Source organism: Chenopodium quinoa, unplaced genomic scaffold (genome assembly GCF_001683475.1).
Source record: "Chenopodium quinoa cultivar QQ74 unplaced genomic scaffold, ASM168347v1, whole genome shotgun sequence".
Taxonomy (NCBI): Eukaryota; Viridiplantae; Streptophyta; class Magnoliopsida; order Caryophyllales; family Amaranthaceae; genus Chenopodium; species Chenopodium quinoa.
The window spans coordinates 7,352,746-7,374,786 of NW_018742484.1; the positions used below are offsets into that span (position 1 = coordinate 7,352,746).

A 22,041-nucleotide genomic window follows, 5' to 3' on the forward strand; every position below is an offset into this window, starting at 1 on the left:
TCTTTAAAGAGCATTTTCGTACACTTATCCTAATCCCTTTTAACTTTAATTAATGTACATATGTGACTTTAAACTAGTCAACACAAACTACCACTTTTAACTTTTATAATCCACTAATAGCTAAACTTTAGCTTATTAGCTTTCACCAAAATACATAAATTTAGATGTTTAATCTTTCTAATCTAATACCGACTTTGAGTAATAATAGCTGATAGATACACTGGTACACAATATAATTTAGACTTAAGAGTATTTAGCAAAAAACACTCACTTTTTGCTTCTTTGGTCACTTCACATTTAATTGGACACAAAAAGAAAAAAGACACTCACTTTTATTTTTGATCACTCTTTTCCCCTCTTCCCCATTTCATCAAACCAAGCATTCACGAGACACTTCTGAATTCCCTCCTTTGAATTCATCCTTCTCTCTCTCTCTCCTCTAATCTACTTCACTTGGATTACAAAACCGTGAACATCTCTTACAATCCATTTTTCTTTTCTTTCTTTCTTGAATTTTCTATCATTTCACTCGAAAATTCAATCCTCTTCAGTTCAGTTTAGTTCAATCCAGTCCATTCCAGTTCATTTCAACTCGATATTGTATTCTACCTTTCGCGACCATGAAGCTGAATAACCCACTATTGAATCAATACCTTTCTTTGTTTCTCCTTAATCTAAGCATGTTTCTATAGTACTCTTTCTAAACTTCCCCTGTTTTTTTCATTTTTGGTTAGTTTAACAAAAAAAAAAAAAAATGATGGTTCAATGTTATGGACTAACCCATTGGGTATTTCTGTCACGTATAAACTTTTAACCAATTGTGGCATGCTACAAATCATAGCCATAATTTCGAAAAGCCATGCATCTCAATCAGTTCATGAAGTTCTTAAAATCAATCCAAACTTACAGAAGAAAAATCCCAGTAATAATATTTTCACCCTCTTCTAATTATTAACATAAAAATTTTCTTACAATATTATTATTTTTTTTGTCCTACAAAAAAGTTCATCAAAATCAGAGATGGAGAGCTCATCATGTTTTCCAACATCATTAAGCTGTTTAAATCTCCGGAGGAGGAGGAGGAAGTCACTAGCGATTCGCTCAATGGCGAAAGCACCAAGAAGAAACTGGGATATGGATGCAGAAAGCACGGAGAGGAAGCGATTCGATAGCTTGGAATCGTGGTCGATGATACTGGATTCAGAGAATATAGAAGCATTAGAATCAGCAAACCAAGAAGGAAAAGAAGAATGGACAGCAGATTTATCGCAGTTATTTATAGGAAATAAATTTGCATCAGGAGCTCATAGTAGGATTTATAGAGGGATTTATAAGCAGAGAGCAGTTGCTGTAAAAATGGTGAGAATTCCAACACATAAAAATGAAGCAAGAGCTAAGCTTGAACATCAGTTTACTTCTGAAGTTTCCTTGCTTTCTGGCCTTTATCACCCCAATATAGTCCAGGTAAATTTTTAGGCTTATGTTTTATGTTACAGTATTTCTCATGTTTAAGAGAGGGTAAAATAAAATATTACTTCGGTAATAGGAAAAGAGTGCACCCGAAATTTCATATGCTTAAAGTATAGGTAGTACGGACACTTTTAAGAAAGGTTTTATTTTGTATCTAATTTGTATGAATATTGATTAACATGTTTTGAATAGGACTAAGTTATGAACCTATATTGCTATTTGCCTATTTTTGTGGTAGTTATGTTCTAATTTTAAGTCCATTTTTTTTTTTCAAACTTTGTACAAGATAATGAGCTAATTTTATTTGTGCTTGTAGTCAAAACATATCTATGCTTATCTAATTATGTTCAAGACATACGAATAGATTAACCTATCTTAGGTTAGTTGGTTAATATTTTGATGGTGGTACCCAATACATGAGATCAAATCTTATTTACATCATTTGTCCTTTGTGACTCCCTTTACACTAAAAAAAACATCAGGTTTAGGTAACAATAATGTGACACTCTATTAACTAAATATTGTTGACCCGTTAATTTCTTTTCTTTATTTGTAAGGGAAAAAAAGGGCAATTGCTTTACTTTTTTGGCAAGGTTTAGATGATTTTTAGCATGCACATAATAAGTAGTGCTTGTATAAGTGTGTAACAGTATATAGCACTTCTGCCACCTTTTATCAGCCGGTATAGTTTCTAAAATATTAATTTTTTTTATTTTTTTGTGTGGAATATTGCAGTTTATTGCTGCCTGTAAGAAACCACCAGTATACTGCATAATTACAGAATACATGTCTCAAGGGACCCTGAGGATGTACCTAAACAAGAAGGAGCCTTACTCCCTCTCAACAGAAACGATACTTCGATTAGCCCTCGACATTTCAAGAGGAATGGAGTACCTTCATTCACAAGGGGTGATCCACAGGGACCTCAAATCCAACAACCTGCTCCTCAACGACGAGATGAGGGTGAAGGTGGCAGATTTTGGCACGTCATGCTTGGAAACGCAGTGCCAAGAAACCAAAGGCAACATGGGAACGTATCGTTGGATGGCCCCGGAGATGATCAAGGAAAAGCCCTACACAAGGAAGGTAGATGTGTATAGTTTTGGGATTGTTCTTTGGGAGCTTACTACTGCTTTGCTTCCCTTCCAGGGTATGACCCCTGTACAAGCTGCCTTTGCTGTTGCTGAAAAGGTTAGTTAGTCCTTAGTTTTTGTTTCCATTTTTCTTTTTTATAACCTTTTATACATGGCACTTTTGATTAAAATGCCATCGTATGCACACAGCTACTACCTTTTAAGACATTTCGTTAGCATTATCAAATTAATTGAGAGTAATTACCCTTTCATCTTAGAATGATCGTAGCAATTTCATCTTAGATCATAGAAATAGAGATGAATTGAGAGTAATTACCCTTTTATCATTAGAATGTCAAAAGTACATCGCACATTTATAATACTACCTTTATTTGAATTCAGGCTCTACATTACAAAACTAGTTTAACATCACTAGAACGCCAAAAGTACATCGCACATTTATAATACTACCTTTGTTTGAATTTAGTCTACATTATAAAACTAATTCCGGACTGACTACTAAAAGAACGTAACTTCTAAGAGAATTTTAGATTAACAACAATCGATTTGATCTGATGTTAAATTGTGTTATTGTATTGCCAGAACGCTCGGCCTCCCTTACCAGCAAGTTGTCAGCCTGCCTTGGCACATCTAATAAAGAGATGCTGGGCAGCAAACCCAAACAAAAGGCCAGATTTTAGTTACATTGTGGCGGCTCTTGAGGAATACGATGAGTGTGTGAAGGAAGGCCTCCCTCTCGTGTCACGCCGTCGATTGGTCAGACGTAATGCGAATGCAATAGCTCATCGTTTCAAAGCCTGCATTACCTTAAATTCTCCCCCCTCCTCTTCTATACCTGTAAATGCATGACCTTTAAAAACAAATATCTAGAAGAAAAAAAAAAATTGGGAAAAAGGGTCATTCATGATCTTGATTAATGTTCATTATTTTTTAGTTTGAATTACTAAAGTTTATGACCACTTGCCTAATTTAGTTGAGATTATTTACTCATGCCAATCTATTAAAGTCAATTATGTGTACATATCTATTGCGACCTTCATTTATTGCTTAGGATATACTCCTATCTCTAAGTCTTAGTCTTACCAAAGATGATTGTATTTGTTACTAATTTTCATTTGCTTCATTTTATTGTTGATCAATTACGAAGTATATTTTCTATCAAGATTGTCACTATTTCACCTCATTTTAGTGAAGTATTAATTTAGTACCCGTGAAATTTACAAGTACCATAACTAATATCAGTAATATGGGATTGATGCCATAAGTCCCAACTATTGTCGAACGTTTAGAGTAGTAATAGAAACTACTCCGTAACAAAATTGTGACAGGACAACATTTTTTCAAATAAATTTTGGTAAAAAGAAAATACAAGAAAATTAAATTGTGACATGTGGCATCTTAAATCATTTTAGCAATTTAACTTTGGGGACTATTTTGAGCAAACACCCACTAAAGTTGCAATTGTTCCAAATTGATCAAAAGTTGAGACGGTGAGACCAATGAAAGAAGATTATTCATAACTGGGACTACTGGAATTAAATTTTCGTATTAGTACGACTTCAGTAGGTGATAAAGGGGTACGGCCTAATGCCCATATGGGTATCAAAGGTGTGATAAATTGTTTGACGCCTAGAAATGATACAATCATACAAATTAGCAATGTAGTTTGACATCAATATATACACAATTTCTTTATCCTAGTTTAATCTCTCCTATAAAATTACATAAATACGGATTTCTATTTTACAGTCATGCAGCTCATGCTGTTTGTATCTTAACCTGAACAGAGGAGTTGCTACACATCACATATTAGCATGTCTGCTGATTACTAGAATGCCCTGGGGGAACCCTGAATAGTCAATCCCTTCAGTAGTTTGGTGAAGGAAATCAACCGGTTCAGGTGATCCTCTCAGCCGGAAATTTGGATCGATTACGGCTAGACCTATAGTTGGAGATGTATGAAGCAAATTCATGGTTGCTGTACATTACATCCCATCAATAAAGCCAATTTTCCTTTAGTGCCAAGTGTCAATAAATAAGACTCGTGACTACCAAGAAAAACAAATACCCATTTACAAATTAAGAAAACAACTCTATATAGAAAGCTACAAGGTAAAGCATTAATATTTCATATACTTCAGGTTTGAACAGAAATTCAAAATTGAGGAAATCAGATTTCCATGTTTCTAGGAGATAAATCATACTAAAAAGTTACCTCTGGTCAAGCCTTCTAAATCCTCCAAAAATTCAGCCACTGTTAAGATCGAAGGTCTGCGCTCTTTAAACGTTCACGAGATTTAATAAAGCCCCTGATTCACATTTGATGAACCCTGACCAGTAATGCACTCTTTGTATCTGAAAAGCACAACAATTTTTTTTTCTAAGCAATGTTTCCATCAAAAAGAACATTTGTTTTCTTGATATGAACACACATCATATGGGAAGATTTGCAAAGCTTCTCAAAAGAAGAAAATACTAGTAAATATAGATTCAAATGTAATGTTTACCCATCAGGAATAAGCAGTCTTGAGTCGAAATCAAATGTACTCCTGAGCAATCGGGGCCATGATCAATGAACTGCCAAAAAAAGAAAGGTTATTGCACTGATTCACACTACAGACAACCGAATCCTAAGCTGCAGCAATGAAGACTCCTTCCATTCCAGGAAAGTTTGCATCTTTTAGAAAAAATTGTTACTCATATAGCAAAGTCATACCATGAACTCAAGCTCAAGCATATAGTCTCTTCCATCTCTCTTCAACACATGCATTTTATGAGAATACTTGAGAAACCCTTCAGCCCATAAACTTTTGCTACTGGCCGGTCCAGCCCACCGATTGAGAAAGAATGTGATTTGGCTAGAGAATTAACAAGAACCACAGGATTAGTTTGACAACAATCCATCCCCACATCAACTATACAATGTCATTTGGGCGAAATACAACATTGTCAAAGGCACAACCTTCATGACAAAAGAATGCATGATCATATCAAGTCGCCTTCACAGCAACAGTCACCAGAGGACTCCAATACAGAATAAGATGGAGCGCGGAGACATGCTAGATTCTCAATTGGTTTTATAGTTATGAATCCTTAAACCATCTCTAACACTTTTATACATCCACTGGAGTTGGCAGCAACAAGCACATTAGATTTTCCTTTCCAGCACACACTGGAAACAAACTGCCCATTGCCATCATCAGTCTCTTTTCCAGATATTGGATCGACTGAGCCAAACTTGTGTGAGGTAATTGGCATAGGAAGAGATTTATAATAAGTATAGACCTAAGCAAGAGGAAAATGAGATGTCAGACAAACACCAAAGGGTATGAAATTTACAAATGAATAGTCAGAAAATTTTGAGGTTTCCTTGCATTTAAGTGCACAAGTGTTTGAAAATTTCATTCAGGTTTCTTTAGTCTTTAATCAGCCCCTGTATGGCGGGGGTGAATTACCAAAAAAAAAAAGAAAAAGAAATACCTCATTTGTTTCTGAACCACAAGCTATGTACCCTTCACCAACGGATAAGCCCACAAAATTCTGCAAAATTCAGAGGTGGGACAGTAGTCAGAATTATCTGCTCAACCATTTAAATGACACAAGTTCATATGATCAAGCAACATATCAATTGAAATATAGGTTACCAACCTTCTCATTCTTATGCCCCCCAAGGGTTAAGCTGCAAGCATTGTTGGACAACCCAGCAGCACTAGATTTGCTAAGGTCCCAAAGCTTCAATGTGTTATCCGTTGATGCAGAAACAAGGGTCGCAGAGTCAACAAACTTCACATAACTAACAGCTTTCTCATGACCAGCCAACACACACCATGGAGCATTAGCATTACGGAGATCATAGCAATATATCTTGTAATCAGCAGACCCAAAGGCCAGCAGATGGGATGAGTGAGCAGAAAACTGAACACAGCACACGTTTGCAATGTTCCGGATTGTATGCAAAGAATTTTTCTGCCCAAATTTAAGAAAGGATGAAATATTGTGCATTTTTCCCATTACAAGGGCCATGATACCTCACTTAACTACTACTCCCTCTGTCCCCAAATTAAAGTCCCATTTAGCACATGTTTAGAAAGTGAATTAAAAAAATAAGACATTGAGGTTTGGACAATTGTCTAATTAAAGGTGAATACAAACAACAATAGTTGGGTTTGGTTGACAAAAAGTGAGTAAAAAAATTCAGATAGTGGGGTTTTGTTAACTAAAAATGAAAAGAAACAGATAAAGATGAAATGAAACTATTATGTTTTGGTTCATCTGTTTTGTCTGAAAATATGTTGTCTGAAAATATTTTCTCTGAACTTATTTTATTTTGTCTGAATTTATCTGACAATTTTTTTTTTTATCTGGTCTCAATTTATTTTTAAACTTATTTTATCTTAAATTATTTTGTTCTGAAATAAAATTAATTAAGCAAGAATAAGATGAAGCAAACAGACTATTAATTAGAGACAAGGTTATTGGGTAAAATGAGACTTTTATTTGGGAAGAAGGGGAATACGATTTAATAACTGAGCAATGGATTATGGCCAGACATTTTATCAAGGAGATGATAATCATGAAAATAGCAAACAATTGTATGATAACTACAGAGAAAAGGATGTAGACTAATTTGTAAATTACCTCATTTATGCTCCATAATTTTACAGAGCAATCATCACTTCCAGTAGCCAACTTCATGGGATCCAACAGAGAAAAATCAACAGACCATGCCCTTTTCTCATGTTCGGTATACTGAGAAAACTCTTGACCAGTGCTTGCATCCCACAACTGGTATTCATGAAATAATAAACAATAATAGGTCAACATCACTAGTTGAAATTAGTTAAAATTAAACACACGAAGCAAGAGATATTTTCAGGTCAGCAATGACATATGACCCAAGAAATATAAATATCTTCCCAGATTGTAATCAAAATTGCTGTGCCCATTACGGTATGAGCACAAGAAAAATTGTTCACAATTTGTACTTCAATAAAACAACAATAAAAATATGTACTTCGTAAAAGAAAAAAAAAAAAAATGGAAGTTTGTATAGACTATTAAGCAACAACCATTTCCAGTATAATTCCTGCTTTTAACAGGTCTAATAAGATCAAGTGTACAAAGCCTCATCTTTAATCTTGACTAGTACTCATTGAATATAATGATAACCGATTTCAGTGGCCAATTCAAGAAACATAGACTCATAATAAATTCTTATTACATAACTATAACGGAAATAGGCAATAAACATTTTGAACAAACAGAAACATAACTTTTCAAAATTAATTGACATGTAATTCTGTAATAATCTCTCCAGCAACAGAATTGTGGAAATAAAATATAATTCAATCAAGAACAAAAACATACAAGAAAGTGTCAAGCAACAAGGTAAAAAAATAGAAGTAAGATGTACAAACCTTGACAATACCGTCGTAATCTGTTGAAGCCAAATAATTTCTGATATAATTGTTCCAGCAGACACAACTGAGCTTTGATTTGTTTGACATCTCAATAACAGGATAATGAATGTCAACAGAATTGTCATAAATTGCCTGATAATCAAAAATCTTTATTTTCTTTGATACTCCAGCTGCGGCAAAGTAGTCCTCATCTCGGTCAAAACTCAGAGAGCAGACAACATTAGTAGAGTTAGTAATTATATCCCTATTTCTTAAAGTCCCACAAAGTTTGAGCTTGCTGTAACGAGCATACTTGCATAGACCATCAAAGAAAGCTCCTTGGTCATCCAAGGGTTCCTGTATGTCTTCATCGTGTTGATCTGAATACCATTTCTCTCTACTTTTGAGAATTTCCCTGTCTGCACGAACCACGGTATCACTAACAGATTCATGAATTTGGGATTGTGCTGAAAAGTAAGCACTTTCCAGCTGAGAAACATTCTTCATGAACCTTGAATCTCCTCCATCAAAAACAGGGGTAGAATGCCCGTCTCCATGGTATAGGAAACCTCTTTCTCTTGCATAGAGAAATCCCTCTCCTGAGCAAGTTGCAGTCGTGGATTTCTTCAACAGGTGCCTCTTTTCTAGTTCTTTGATATCTGAATCTATGCACCCAAGATCTTCAACCAATTTCGAGGCACGCTTTTGCTTCTGATCTTTCACAGACAAAAGAAAGTGCAATAACAGCTCAGATTCACCTTCATCTTGATGAATAGATGACAATTTTTCATCCCCACACAATGCTTGTACTTCACTCACGACTTCTGATTGTAAAATATCTCTATTCAACCACAGTAATTACTGAATTAGCATACCAAGATAGAGAAATATCTAATAGCTCAAATGCTATCAAATTCAATGTATAAATCACACATAAATCTATCTGATTTGCATACAGATTGGTGTCACATGTCAATATTCATATTCCACAAAAATACTGATAACCAAGCTGTCTTGTGGGCTACTCCAGTTTGGCTTGAATGGGCTTGTTACATAATTGTATTTTTCATAAAAACATAACTATGAAGTTAGCCAAATTCATGGATCATGACCAAATAATAACTATGTATTCTAAATTTCTCTTAATTTTTTTAACTTTAGATACCATATTCGAAATTGTCAATGTAATTAAGATGTAAAACACAAAATAATCTTGAGTCGAGCATGCAGAAGCACTTTTTGAAAGCTTGAACCAAGCCTGAAATTTTAAGCTCAATAAGCTTTGATGAAGGTAAATTCAAGGAACTACCATGTGGCAAACATCCCCTTAGAGCCCTTACTATGTCCCTCTTCAGATTTCCTTCACCAACAAAGAAAACCAATTTTGATCATTGGCGGTTTGTAATGAACTGAGCTTACTGCTAACTTAACTCATGCCAATAACATAAAGCAGAGAGAAAAAGATTGATTCTTGAGTGAATTATATGATTTGATTTTCTGTAAATGGCTAGAAATAATAAAGATAGAAGCTTTAATATTGATTTCTAATGGTGGAAGGGTTACAAAATGACAGGGACAATAGCTTGAGGCTATCACTCTCTATCAATGGCTTGAGGCCATAACTCTCTAGGTTTTCCAATACAAAATTCTGCCTACTCTCTCCTTTCCCCCCTTTCTCTATTTATAATAAAACTAAAGACTTAACCTAAAGATACTAGACTACCCATAGTGCCCCCCCCCCCACCCCCTGAATTAGTTTATTACACGGTTCCAATGAGGCTGGCACTCAACTAGTCTCCATCCACATATTGTAGACTCTCGATGGCCCACTGCCTACTCTCTCTACACTCCCCCTTCTCACCCTTCTTCTCCACCTTTCCATTTGGATATCAATCCCTTCAATTCAAGAGGCATTATCATTTTCGAGGGCAGCATTGATAAAAGAAACTAATTTTTCCTGATTCACTAGTGATATTCTCAAATACATTGTACTGTAAAATACCGATTGAAACTCATTTTGAACATCAAAACGATTTTTTACTGACAACAACTAATATTCATTGTTTAAAACTTGCTTATACGGATTAGAACTGATATTTACTGAAACTAGAGTAACTTTTATACAAGCTGAAATGTATAGGGCCTTCAAGAATAGCAAAGTTCCCAATACAAAAAAATTCCTTTAACGTTGGGTGGAATATACAATACCTGGCTGTAGGCCGAAGTGAAGGTTCAGGATGAAGCAGCCACAAACAAAACCCAGCTTCCTTTGGGTTTGCCGATAAAAAGTTGGGAGGAAGAATTCTATGACGCAGATCAGACATCGCCGTAGCTTGCACTTTCCCAGAGTCAAAACTGCTAAGTAACTGGAACAAGGCAGAAACCAATCTCATTAGCCTATGTGCTTAATCCTGTTAAGAGTTAACACAGCTAAAGCCATTAAAGAAGAATGTAGACAACAAATTAGAAATGATAAGTTGTTATGAGCCAAAAACACTGCTAATTATGAAGTAAAGGAGGAATACATGGCCTGGCAAGGTAGCCATATACACGGCAATTCAAAACCCACATCACTGCAGCACAAAACATAGAATTTTGAGTGCAATCATGACAATTTGATATTTTAAAAGCCCTGTCATGCACCAAAAAGAGAGATACAAAAGGAAACAGAGGCATGTCAGCTTCCATTATATGCAATGTAAAATGTTGAATTATCTACACAATTTGTTGTCTTAGTAAGGCATGGAGTGTGTTACTGTATTCTAAAAAGGGTAAAAGCCTAATTTTACTAGTTGAGTGAGCATGTCCAAGAGAATGCACCCCTGACACAGTTTAATAGCCATATAGACCTAAAGTAGAATGTCGCAAGGTTGCGCTTGATGGGAAAACAACTAGCGATAGTCCTTAGAAGGCTTTTCAAATTTTTAAATAAGACCGCTTAACCATCATAAGACCACCTTGCAGGTGGGTATGGCCAAAAGGAGAGAGAAACAGGGATTGGGTCATATGCTTGTAGTGACTCACAAAAGTGGTCTTATACAAATGTTTCTCAAGATGAAAGCTTATAAGACGGACATATACAAATGTTTCTCAAGACGAAAGATGCCAAAAGATAATAGAAACTAGTTCACACACCTCAAAAAAGAAGACCCCAAGACTGTAGATGTTTGATGAGGTTGTGCAGTCCCTGCCACATAGCTCCTCAGGACTTCTATACCAATTCTCTTCTTGTTGTTCATTTACAGAAAGTGCCGGCTGTGCTGAAGGTAGCAGATGTAGCCTGCTTGAGGTCTTAGATACTCCTGGACCAGCAAGATTGGCATCAATTTTATTTGTTATTGGTTTAGGGCCATATCCTAATTGAAACTGTGACTTCATCTTGAAAAAGTTTGCATTATCAATAGATTTCTGGTGCTTCACACCCGAGTAAGACTGGGCTGACATACCCAGCTCTAATGGTCTTTTCAGAGTCTGTGACTTCAGAACATCCTTACCAATTATATTCCCCTGCATTTCCTTCTGTGCACGTATGCACCCAAAATACTCAATCTTTCTGGGTGGCAACAGCCTGAAAGAAGATGGGCGCAAATCTGCCAAGACCTTGCCATCCGAGTGAAGAGAATACACCAGCTCTAAAATCTGCTTAAATGCATATAAACTATCAACTTTATGCGGTTTATTTGGCCTTGATCTCATCCACTCCATAAAATTCATGCCATCATTCACAGATTCACGACCAGCAGAAGTAGCAACTCCGCAATTAGATGGAAAAGGAGATTTTGGTCCCATATTAACTGGTGGATTGGAAGTTAGTCCCATATTTACCGGCAGATTAGAGGCTGCAATGGGTGCAGCAGCAGCAGCAGCAGTCGCCTTCGCAATTTTTTGGCCCCTGAATTCAACTGCAGCAGAAACTGGTCCTCTACATACGACCCCTTTACCCTTTAATGTATTCCTAACAAAATATTCTGGACATTCAGAAGATCTGGATAAAATCTTCATTCTCATAGCCCCAGATGAAAAAGCATGCCGCAAAACTGCATCACTTTCATTTTGAGTAGTCTCATCAGGGCATAGATTGGCATTATGACTAATTTCTTGCCCAGCCAACACATTGGCAGGTCTTGAGTCTTTCCAAGCACCTGATGTTGAGAGGGATTTCTCCTTGTGGATTAAATGTTCATGTGGAGTTTCAGCTTCTGATCTGGTCCCCGGCTGATATCCATGCTGCCACTCATTTAGAATTGTATCCATAATCTCACCCTCATTCATTGTACCGAAGCCAGAGCTGTGATCTCCCAGGAATAGCTCCTGAACTCTGACCTCCCCACTTTCATGGTAACTTGTACATGGTTCTCGAGGAATTTCCACTACATTTACGTCACTATTGTCATTGTTTCCACCTAACATATCCACAAATTGCTGGACTGAGCTCCTTCGGATATCCCCTTCCCTAAAAGTAACCCTCCTCCGTGGTTCCAATACATTGCAGCTCTCCACCAAATTTTCACTTTCTTTACCTTGGGTACGAATATCCTCTGCTCGACTAACAGGAGCCACATCCTCGGTATCTCCTTCATCCATAGTGGCTGAATACATGCTATTCAATCCTCAATGCACCAAAAGCATCTACAATTTACAAATAATAACAACATAAGAGGCATTGAGTTGAAACAGCCACCATATTTAAACAAATTCGAAAAGGAAAAAAATATATATTGTAGCAAACCAAATTCAATCAACAGAAACTAAGACTTCCTTCAAAAACCCATTTAAACATATGCATCAGATCAAGACAAACATTATAAAAGCTAAAACTAAGAACTGGAGCCACCGTAAGAGCCGTAATCACGAATTTGCCGAAAATATCCATAAACAAGTATGGTTAAAAATAACATAACTAATTTAGCTGCATTCCTGCTAATTATCTACATTCTTGAATCAATTTTACACACAAAACACATAACATCCATTATCCACCGACAATCAATTCATTGAAATCAAACTCAACCTATTTGAACAACTGGGGAAAGAGCAAAACTAAGTGCATGCACTACTTACACACCCAAAAACAAATTAAACCCACATATAAAATTAATTAAAAAAAGAAGAAAAAGTTAAATTGAACAAAATTAGAAAAAATCAAGACACCGAGAATTCAGAATCAACATTAAAGACTCACCAGAATCAAAAATCAATACCAGAAACGAATTCTGTGAAATGGGAATTACAATTTAAGGTGGAAAAAAAAAACCCTAAAAATTAATTTAAAGAGAATTTTCACCACACATTAATCTTTCCTAATATGGAAAGCTACAGATATATCTTGCATTCAAATTTTCGCCCAGAAAACAAAGGCAATTTCCAGTACAATAATAAATAATTTCAAAAAAAAAAAAAATATGTGGTTACCTCAAGTTCTGAAATTTCTGGGTCCTGACAAAATCATCATCATAATAATAAATATTTTATTTAAATTAATTTCTCAGGTATGGGTAGGAAGAAAGAGATTTGTGGTTGTAAAACATGCCAGAAATAGAATAATGAAGAAATGTAGCTTTTGTTTTAGTTTGAGTGATCTTCGATTCCTTAACTCCTTTTTTTTCTTCACGATGTAGAATTGTGGACGTTGATTATTATGAGATCTTTAATTATATGCTTTTCCCTCACTTTTATTTACGCCTTTCTTTTCTTAATTCAATGGGTATGCCACGGGTTTGACGCGTGAACATGGATAAGATACGCGTAAATGTTTTACTCTTGATCTCTCTTACTCTTTAGTCTTTTGCCATGAATTATATTGTAAATTAATGATAAATCTTCAAAAAAAAAAAAATATTGATAAATTAATTATCACTAATTTACAATATAGATAATATGAAATATAATTATGTAGGATGTTGTTTAGGGTGACATGAGAATGATGAGCAGATAAGATATGGGTAATTTTGCTGAGTATGAATATGTAAGGGTGTTTTGGAAATTTTATTTACGAAAATTTTATGAAGACAAATGTTGAACTAAAAGCGCACATAGTACTTTTAAAACCAAATGTTATACATAAAAAAAGTCAAAAAGGTATAAACTAAAAAAAAAAAAAAAAACTAACTATATAATTATTTATAAGTTTTTCATATACATAAACAATTATGTATACATCAATTATACTTAAGCAATTTTGAGTCTTGTTAAATTTATCTCAATATGTATTTGCATAAATATTTCTAAAATATTAATTTTCAACGACAATGATTATAAAAAGTCAAATAAAATAGTCTTAAACCATAGAGAGTTGTGAAAGATGTAATAATGTGACTGATATTGGAGTTGAAATTTCAAACGTCTAACATATTATGAAAATCTTCCTAAAAGATAGGTATGGAAAAGGCAAAAAATGGGTGTGGTTCGTGGTGGGGGAAGAGGAGGAGGGTTCAGGGTGGGAAAAAAGAGAGTGGGGGTGGGGGAAATCAAAGTGGGGGCTAGGGTGTCGAGGTAGGGTCGACCGGCGGGGGAAGCTCGGTGCCGGCGTGGAAGGTAGTTTGGGCGTCGTCAGTGGAGGGGAGGGGGAGAGGGGTGGGTTTTTTTTTTAATTAATTATTACAAGTTATGAGACACACGCACTTGGGTGTGCATTATAAGAAATTTATATGGCTCGAATTTCCCCTTTTTCATGAAATATTATCTACCTTATTCTAATTAAAAAATCTTTTAAAAAAAAATCTAATTAAAAAAATATTAGTGTGTTTAAAAATTGATGAAATCATGGAGCCAATCGAAGATATGACTTCCCTAAGAAAAAAGGATAGTACTACAGTTTTGTTTTTTACCAAAAAAAAATAAGAAGTAGGTGGCTTTTAGTTTTTTTAATAAAGGATGGTAGTTTTTTTTTTTTTCATTGCTGGTAGTTATTTTTTAAAAAAATGAAAAATGAAGGTAGTTTTTTTTATATTAAAGAAAATAAAAAATAAGAGGGGTAGTTTTAGAAAGAAAAATTTATCACCCAAAACCCCTTTCACTTTATATATTACTATAGATATTGTTAAAAATAATCTAACTATAGTTAAATATTTCATAAATGAAATTATCATCAATAATATAAATAATTTAATATAATAATTCATGATTACTAAAGATAATAAGTTTTTTGCAATTCACCTTTACTACAGAGACATTTAAGAAGTTGGGTGTTACTACCAATAGAATTTCCATTAATAAAAGTCCTCTTATTAAAAAAAAATCATTTAAGATACAGTTTTTTCACTATATACCCCTGAGTTTTTTGTTTATTCACCATATACACTTTAACTTTTTTAAATTCATCGTATACCCCCGAGTTTTAACAAAAATACACCATATACCCTTGATGACTAATGATTGTTAACTTCTTTAGTCATAACAGTTAAAAAAGATCTAAAACCACCCAAAATACATTCCATTACCCCCGAAACCAACCACATTCCTTTTTCTCACCCCCAACACCACCCTAAATTTCCTTTTTTCATTGTCAAAATCAATTATATGAATATGGTTATGGAGATTTGGAGTGATTTTGGGGGTTGGAGAAAGGAGAGGAGTGGTTTCGGGGATGGGGGAGAGATCTAAGGTGGTTTCGATGCATAATTAACCAAATTCCACTCATCTTGTTGTCATTAGAGGTATATGGTGAATTTTTGTAACAACTCAAGAGTATGTGGTGCATTTGAAAATTTTTAGAAGTATATGGTGAATAAACAAAAAACTCAGAGGTATATGGTAAAAAAACTATTTAAGATATTCTCCCTACCCACTTACCCAGTATTCGTTAACCCACGTCCACAAATTTGAAACTAAAATAGTACATCACCATCAAAAACTTTTTTTAATTAACCTAAGCTAGTGAAAATGACACAAGTACATAATTATTTATTAAATTAAAGGACAAATTAAAGATGAACAAAAGGAATCAATATCAATAAATAAAAAAAAAAATAAAAAATAAAAAATAAAAAAAAAAGATGAGAAATGAAAGATAGCAATTGCATGAGAAGTATCGTGGCAAATAAGAACACAAATAGCGTATACAATGATCCCACCAACACTCGTTGGCCTTGGCTCTTGCTTCGGCTCAAGGTTTTACTTGGTTGGTTGGTTGGTTAGTGATATAACTAAAGTCAAAAGTACATGGTCATCTTCGGTCCACGTCATAGGTTTCCAAACAAATATTTTCGCACGTGATCATCACATGGCCATGCATGGCTTCCCTCCATTTTTTTTTGCTCATCACAATCTTTTTTTTCTCTTTTTAGGTTTTGAGGTATTGCTCATCACAATCTTTTGGTGAACAACTCCATGTCATTTAAAGATTGTCCAATTGCATTTTTATGTTTATCTTGTTGAATTTATTTTGAGATAAATTTTTAATTCAATTTTGTTTAGAAAAATACTCTTAAATTTCTACATACGAAAATTAAAATATTTATCGTTAAAGATGTGTTTTAAAAATAGTAAAAAATCACATTTATCAATCTTTAAGGAATAAAGGATTAGAATCGATTCTATGGGGTGTTCAATTATGCAAATACTGTCTCTTACTGTTTTGGAAAAATCATTCATCTTCCTCTTCTTGCTTGCACAATCAATGAGAGACTATAATATCTTTCAGAGAACTGTCATTTTCAATTACACCATAGTCGCGCCATATTTTTGCTTCCAATGTACTGTTTCTAATACGAGTAGGTCACAAGTTCACAACAATCATATACACCAAGCTAAGTAATCTGACTCACACTTTTCCTAGAATTTATAAGCAAACATGCCCCTGTTAAAGTGTAGTCGGAAATAAACAAGGAGTTCACGACCACAATATAAGCTACACTAGCAAATGACATTCAAGTGGAACTATATCATAGGGTTGATGATTAGTTAAACCCGAACGGTTTCCTGATTCCTACAGAATAACTAACAATCACTTCACTACACAGAAGTCAGAAGTACACCTAACCGTCAGCTCGTTACATTCAATTACATAATCAACTAGTTGAACACTCCAGGAACGCCTCGGAAGAGTACTTACACAATTGTCTTCTGGCTGGAGATAATGGCAGGTGCAAAGCAAGGGTCTTTGCCATTCTTGTATATATCAAACAGCTGCTTCGAGTGAGCCAATGCTATTTTTTTGCAATCATCTGCTCCTTTTGGATCAAACTTCTCCAGATCAGTAAGTGTTTTTATCAACCCACCTTGTGCATCAGTAAGAAACTTGGCCAAATTTGTTGCCCTAGGCAAATAATTGCAAAAAAAAAGTGAATATCCCTCACAATAGTTGCAAAACAAAGACTTTATTGTAAAAACAAAGGCAACAGAATGCAGTATCATGGATGGCATGTAATAGCATAAATGATTTGACAGCCCAATTGTAGAAAACAAAGGCATTTTACTTGCCAATTAAACAAAAAAAGGCAACTAATCAATTCAAGGCAGCTAATATATGCATTTTCTCTGACTGAAAAGCAGAAAGCAAAACCGTCCCATGTAGCAGATATATTTCAAGTTCTGTGAGTCCTAGACAGTATATTCTCCTCTTGTGAGTTCAGATATATTTCATACCAAAATTTAATCAGAATGAACCTAAGACCATTTATTCATGCAAAGATAACTCATTAGGACATACAAGTAGTGCAAGTTCGTAAAAGAAGAAAAGCATGATAATAAACACCTCATGACAAACAATAGCTTGAAATGAATTGTTGCACCTAAAGAATGGAGGAAACTCTTTTGGTTATAAAAGTAATTAATAAATCATAACAGCAGAGTCTCACCAGATCTAAATTTTGTTTTTTTTTATAACGTACAATTAAAATCATCAAAGTAGTGTGTTTTATTTATAAATTATAATATAAAAGTTTTCCTTTATTTATATTTATATTTTTATTTTATTTTATTTTATTTAAAAAAAACAAGGTCTTCTCTGTGTGTCACCAACAAAATTTTTTGAGCTTGATTTCTGTTTCTTCACTAATGGTCTTTGCTAGCGTTTATAGAGAAGAACAGAGATAGCTAGTGTTAGGTGTGGGTTCTAACTTCTCTTACACTTTAGACTACTCGTATTAGCTATAGAGTCAATATCATATCATTTATACTTTTATCATAGACACATGAAGGTAAAGCTTAAGTAACTATGTCTGCATTTAAAAACCGTTTCCTAAAGCTAAAATCTACAGAACCACAGAGCAGAATGAAATATATACAAGAAACATTTAATTAAATACCTGAGAGCATAAAGCATTTTCTGTCTGTATAAAGCACAAAGTCCCTCCATGCAAAGTACAGTATTCTTCTGCAGATCATCAAGTAAATCTGCTTCATGATCCCAAATTTTATTTGAACTTCCAGATTCACCATGTACATCCGTGACCAAACCCTGGTACTTTTCATCTAATGACACCCCAACCTGCTGCTCACACGGTTTCAGGGCTGCCATGGTTTTCTTTGAAGGACTTATTGACTCCATATGAGTTCTAATGCCTAAGGGATCTTCAGATGTTGAGAGCTTCCTTTTAAGTCCCTTTGGTGAAGGTAGTTCGCCATCATCATCAGAACTACATAAGTCAACAACATGCGTAGATGTTGATGGAGATTGGTGTGCACATGGCCTAGAAGAAGCCGATTTCTCATCAGAAACTGACCAGATTTCCACAGGTCCTCCAGGCTTTGTGTTAGACTCAAAACTATTAGGCTGTCCCTCAACACGAGTTGCACTGATTTCTTTAGGGCCTAAAACAAAGGGAAAACATCATTTCAATGCCAAAAAATACACATAAATAAACAAGACAGATGAAAATTTGAAATTTGGGAGTACTTGGCATAGATGAGGCAGTCTTCTCTTCAATGGGTGTTGTTTCATGACCAGATAGCCCTCCAGCAAGCCCTTCACATTTTGCTTCAAGACCGAAACTCTCCTGCGCTTGCACGACTTCAGTTGTGTCAACCAGTTGTGAACCTTTAAAAAGGAAACGAGTAAAATGAAAATCAAAGAAAGAAAGCATCTTTTCAATGAAAAAAAGGACAAGCAAACATGATAGGTGCACAAAAATCACTTCATCGCTAGCTGGTTAGGCATTAGACAAGCCTGCACAATATTAATTAATATACCCACTCTAGAATATGCAAAAAAGGCATGCCAAAAGTTAAGCTCTACAGGGAAACTGGATTAAGTGGTCATATTGTGTGTTATGACTTAATAAATCTGCTCTGAATCAGTACTTGTAACACAGAGTGAGGAGATTCAGAGACCAGAAAATAGGTTGTAGTCACAGTAACAAGTAACAAATAGAACTCACAGGGCAACAAGCACACCGCACAAATACTTCCAGCTCCAACATAACCAACAATGTTTTGTTAATTACCCTTGCTTGTATACATTCCAATAAACTTTTTAAGAGTAAGAGTTCCCAAGATAGTTATACTCCATCTAAAACCTTTGCATGAAGAGAGTAATGATATGCTATGCGTAGTAACAAAAATCGTAACGTCCACAATACTAGTTACAAAAGGTGCTGACCTAAAAAGTAATCGTCCTCATGAGGAAACACTATGCTACATGAGATAGCCAAACCAATAATTATACAAAGAGAACAGAGATCAACCCTTCAATTAATTATTATGTACATTTTTGAAACATTTTTCAATAATCATGTTAGCCACAAGAAGAGGTAGAATTACAAGAATTTTCCTGTACTATAGATTAATAGGTGTTCCTAAACAAGTAATAACATGAATCGTACATGACTTGAAGAGTTGAAGTCTTGAACCTGCAGCTTAAAATTTATTCACTAAAATCTATACCACTAAACAATGTCATATTGTCATATAATACATTATCCTTTCAAGATACAATATAAAACAAATTAAATGAAAAATAAAAAAAAACACACACATTTGATCATGACATTTATGTATATATCTTATTCACGCATTAATTCGAGGCATTACCTGGGTCCAAAATCTATTGATATCACGTCTTTTAATAAAATGACGGTGAAACCCTATTTACCAAAATACGAGCAACACAATTTTAAAGTGATACCACATTCATTAGACTTGCGGTATTGATTCTAGTCCGGCTTCACACTTCTCTTCACATGAGCAACTCAGGTAATCTTACTACATGGAGTAACCAAAGGCCTTTTGTTTAAGAACGCGAGGAAACTACATGCCCCAATCTCCCCCAACAATAGTACTCCGTAGTAATTAAATTATTAAACACGAGTATAACACCACATAATTTTAACAGGAAACATGTAAATATAACATCAAATAGTACATTTAAATCAACTCAAAGTCTCATACTACCTGAACCTGAATCTGAACCTGAACCAGAACCAGCGTCGTTCAATATAACAACAGCTCGCTCCAAATCCGACACCCGCTTCTCGAATGCTCGAAATCGCTCGGTCGCAGCCGCCATTACACTACCCAAATCTCTCTCCAACTTAGTATTCTTCACAGAAAGCTTCAACTTTTCTTCTCTCTCTTTTTCAGCTTCTTTTACCTTCTTCTCCATCCCCTTCATTTCCTTCTCCAAAAACCTGATTCTCCCCTTCAATTTCTCACTTTCCAACCTACAAATCCTAAATTCCTCTTCAATTTTCATCTTCCTCTCCTCTAAACACCCATTTTCATCACTCAATTCCTTGTTTTGCTTCTTCAACATCTTCACCTCGTTCGAAAACCCCCTGATTTTCCCAACATCTTCATTCTTCAGCCTCTGAACCTCCTGCTCTTCCGCAGCAAGTCTCATTCTGATTCGAGCACACTCAGTGAGTGACTCACTGAGTTGGTGTTGCGACTCGCTGTTTGCGAGCAGTAACTCGCCATGATCCTTCTTGAACTGCTCCAATTGCTTCGTTAGTATGTTGTTTTCCATCAATGCGTTCTTGAATTTCTGCGTAAGTTTGTCTTTCTCACTCTTCAACCTCGATTCAACGAAGCTCAAAGCTCGTTTTGTTCTGTCATAGTCGTATGATGAGAGAGGTAATTTTAGAGTAGAAATTGCCTCGAAAATTGGGGAATCCATGGAAGTTTAGCTAGGAATAACAGAAAACCCCTAGGAGAGAGAAAACGAAGGAAGAATTGGGTGAATTGCAAGAGTAATTATGATGAAATTGCAGTGTGAGAGTATACTACTATACTGTACGTCTGTACTGTAATATGACTATTTTAGGGAGAAGAAGAGAATAAGGGACGAAATGCATGAGTGTACGAAACGCAGGTGTATGCTCATCAAACGCAGGTCGTGCTTTTCCATATTCCATATGATAATTAATTTGACAATTTTACCCCAGTTTATTTTTTCTTAACTTGTGGATTCCGAATTATGGATTGCTAAACACCGCCATAAAAAATGATCACCACCGCCAACATTTAGTGTGAATGGACAACCATGCCCTTACTAGTTCACCACCCCTTATCCTCCCTGGGGACCCACCACCCCTTATCCTCCCGGCGACCTACCACCCCTTCCAAACGGCGACAACCACCACATCCCCCTCAATGACGACCCACCACCTTCCCTCACGCGGCGGGAAGGTGGTTTTTTTTTTATTTCCGGCAACAGCATTACCGGAGCCCAAAACCGGTTACCGTGGCAAATAACCGAAGCCCAAAACCAGTTATCGCGGTTGTCGGAAATAAAAAAAACCACCACCTTCCCATCGGCGAGGGAAGGTGGTGGGTTGTCATTGTGGGGGATGTGGTGGATCACCGGCCAAGGTGGTGGTGGTGGATGTTATCGGTTAGTGTGGTGGTGGTCGTCGTCGACTTAAAACAAATCAAAATATGTAAATCGAGACATTTTTCTTGCACCAAAACTGAGGCGTTTAAAAAGTTTGACCTCTCTAATTTGAACCTTATTAGTTCAAATTATGGATTGCTAAACACCGCCATAAAAAATTATCACCACCGCCAACATTTGGTGTGAATGGACAACCATGCCCTTACTAGTTCACCACCCCTTATCCTCCCTGGGGACCCACCACCCCTTATCCTCCCGGCGACCTACCACCCCTTCCAAACGGCGACAACCACCACATCCCCCTCAA

General features: G+C 35.6%; 3 protein-coding genes across 7 annotated transcripts; 1 reads left to right on the forward strand and 2 right to left on the reverse strand.

The window, feature by feature from the left end:
• Nucleotides 1-237: 237 nt before the first annotated feature.
• On the forward strand, nucleotides 238-3,413 carry LOC110719235 (serine/threonine-protein kinase HT1-like). The gene is made up of 3 exons (XM_021898134.1): nucleotides 238-1,464; nucleotides 2,206-2,661; nucleotides 3,147-3,413. Exons 1-3 carry the CDS (start codon nucleotides 1,021-1,023, stop codon nucleotides 3,411-3,413), a joined length of 1,167 nt encoding a protein of 388 aa, XP_021753826.1. The 5' UTR covers nucleotides 238-1,020.
• LOC110719642 (protein SPA1-RELATED 2-like) lies at nucleotides 2,867-13,715 on the reverse strand. 5 transcript variants are annotated; one of them, XM_021898621.1, is made up of 12 exons: nucleotides 13,376-13,715; nucleotides 11,099-12,592; nucleotides 10,172-10,329; nucleotides 7,982-8,804; nucleotides 7,203-7,349; nucleotides 6,213-6,530; nucleotides 6,045-6,104; nucleotides 5,527-5,849; nucleotides 5,281-5,422; nucleotides 5,072-5,141; nucleotides 4,780-4,919; nucleotides 2,867-3,399 (listed from the first exon to the last, which is right to left on the reverse strand). In XM_021898621.1, exons 2-8 carry the CDS (start codon nucleotides 12,560-12,562, stop codon nucleotides 5,658-5,660), a joined length of 3,162 nt encoding a protein of 1,053 aa, XP_021754313.1. In that variant the 5' UTR covers nucleotides 12,563-12,592; nucleotides 13,376-13,715; the 3' UTR covers nucleotides 2,867-3,399; nucleotides 4,780-4,919; nucleotides 5,072-5,141; nucleotides 5,281-5,422; nucleotides 5,527-5,657. The 5 variants fall into 5 exon arrangements, with proteins under 5 accessions (XP_021754313.1, XP_021754312.1, XP_021754311.1 ...); XM_021898620.1 differs by lacking the exon at nucleotides 2,867-3,399 and adding an exon at nucleotides 4,056-4,542; XM_021898619.1 differs by lacking the exon at nucleotides 2,867-3,399 and adding an exon at nucleotides 4,056-4,612.
• Nucleotides 13,716-16,701: 2,986 nt separating this feature from the next.
• LOC110719644 (nucleoprotein TPR-like) lies at nucleotides 16,702-21,220 on the reverse strand. The gene is made up of 4 exons (XM_021898622.1): nucleotides 20,294-21,220; nucleotides 18,801-18,941; nucleotides 18,211-18,715; nucleotides 16,702-17,219 (listed from the first exon to the last, which is right to left on the reverse strand). Exons 1-4 carry the CDS (start codon nucleotides 21,015-21,017, stop codon nucleotides 17,012-17,014), a joined length of 1,578 nt encoding a protein of 525 aa, XP_021754314.1. The 5' UTR covers nucleotides 21,018-21,220; the 3' UTR covers nucleotides 16,702-17,011.
• Nucleotides 21,221-22,041: the final 821 nt, after the last annotated feature.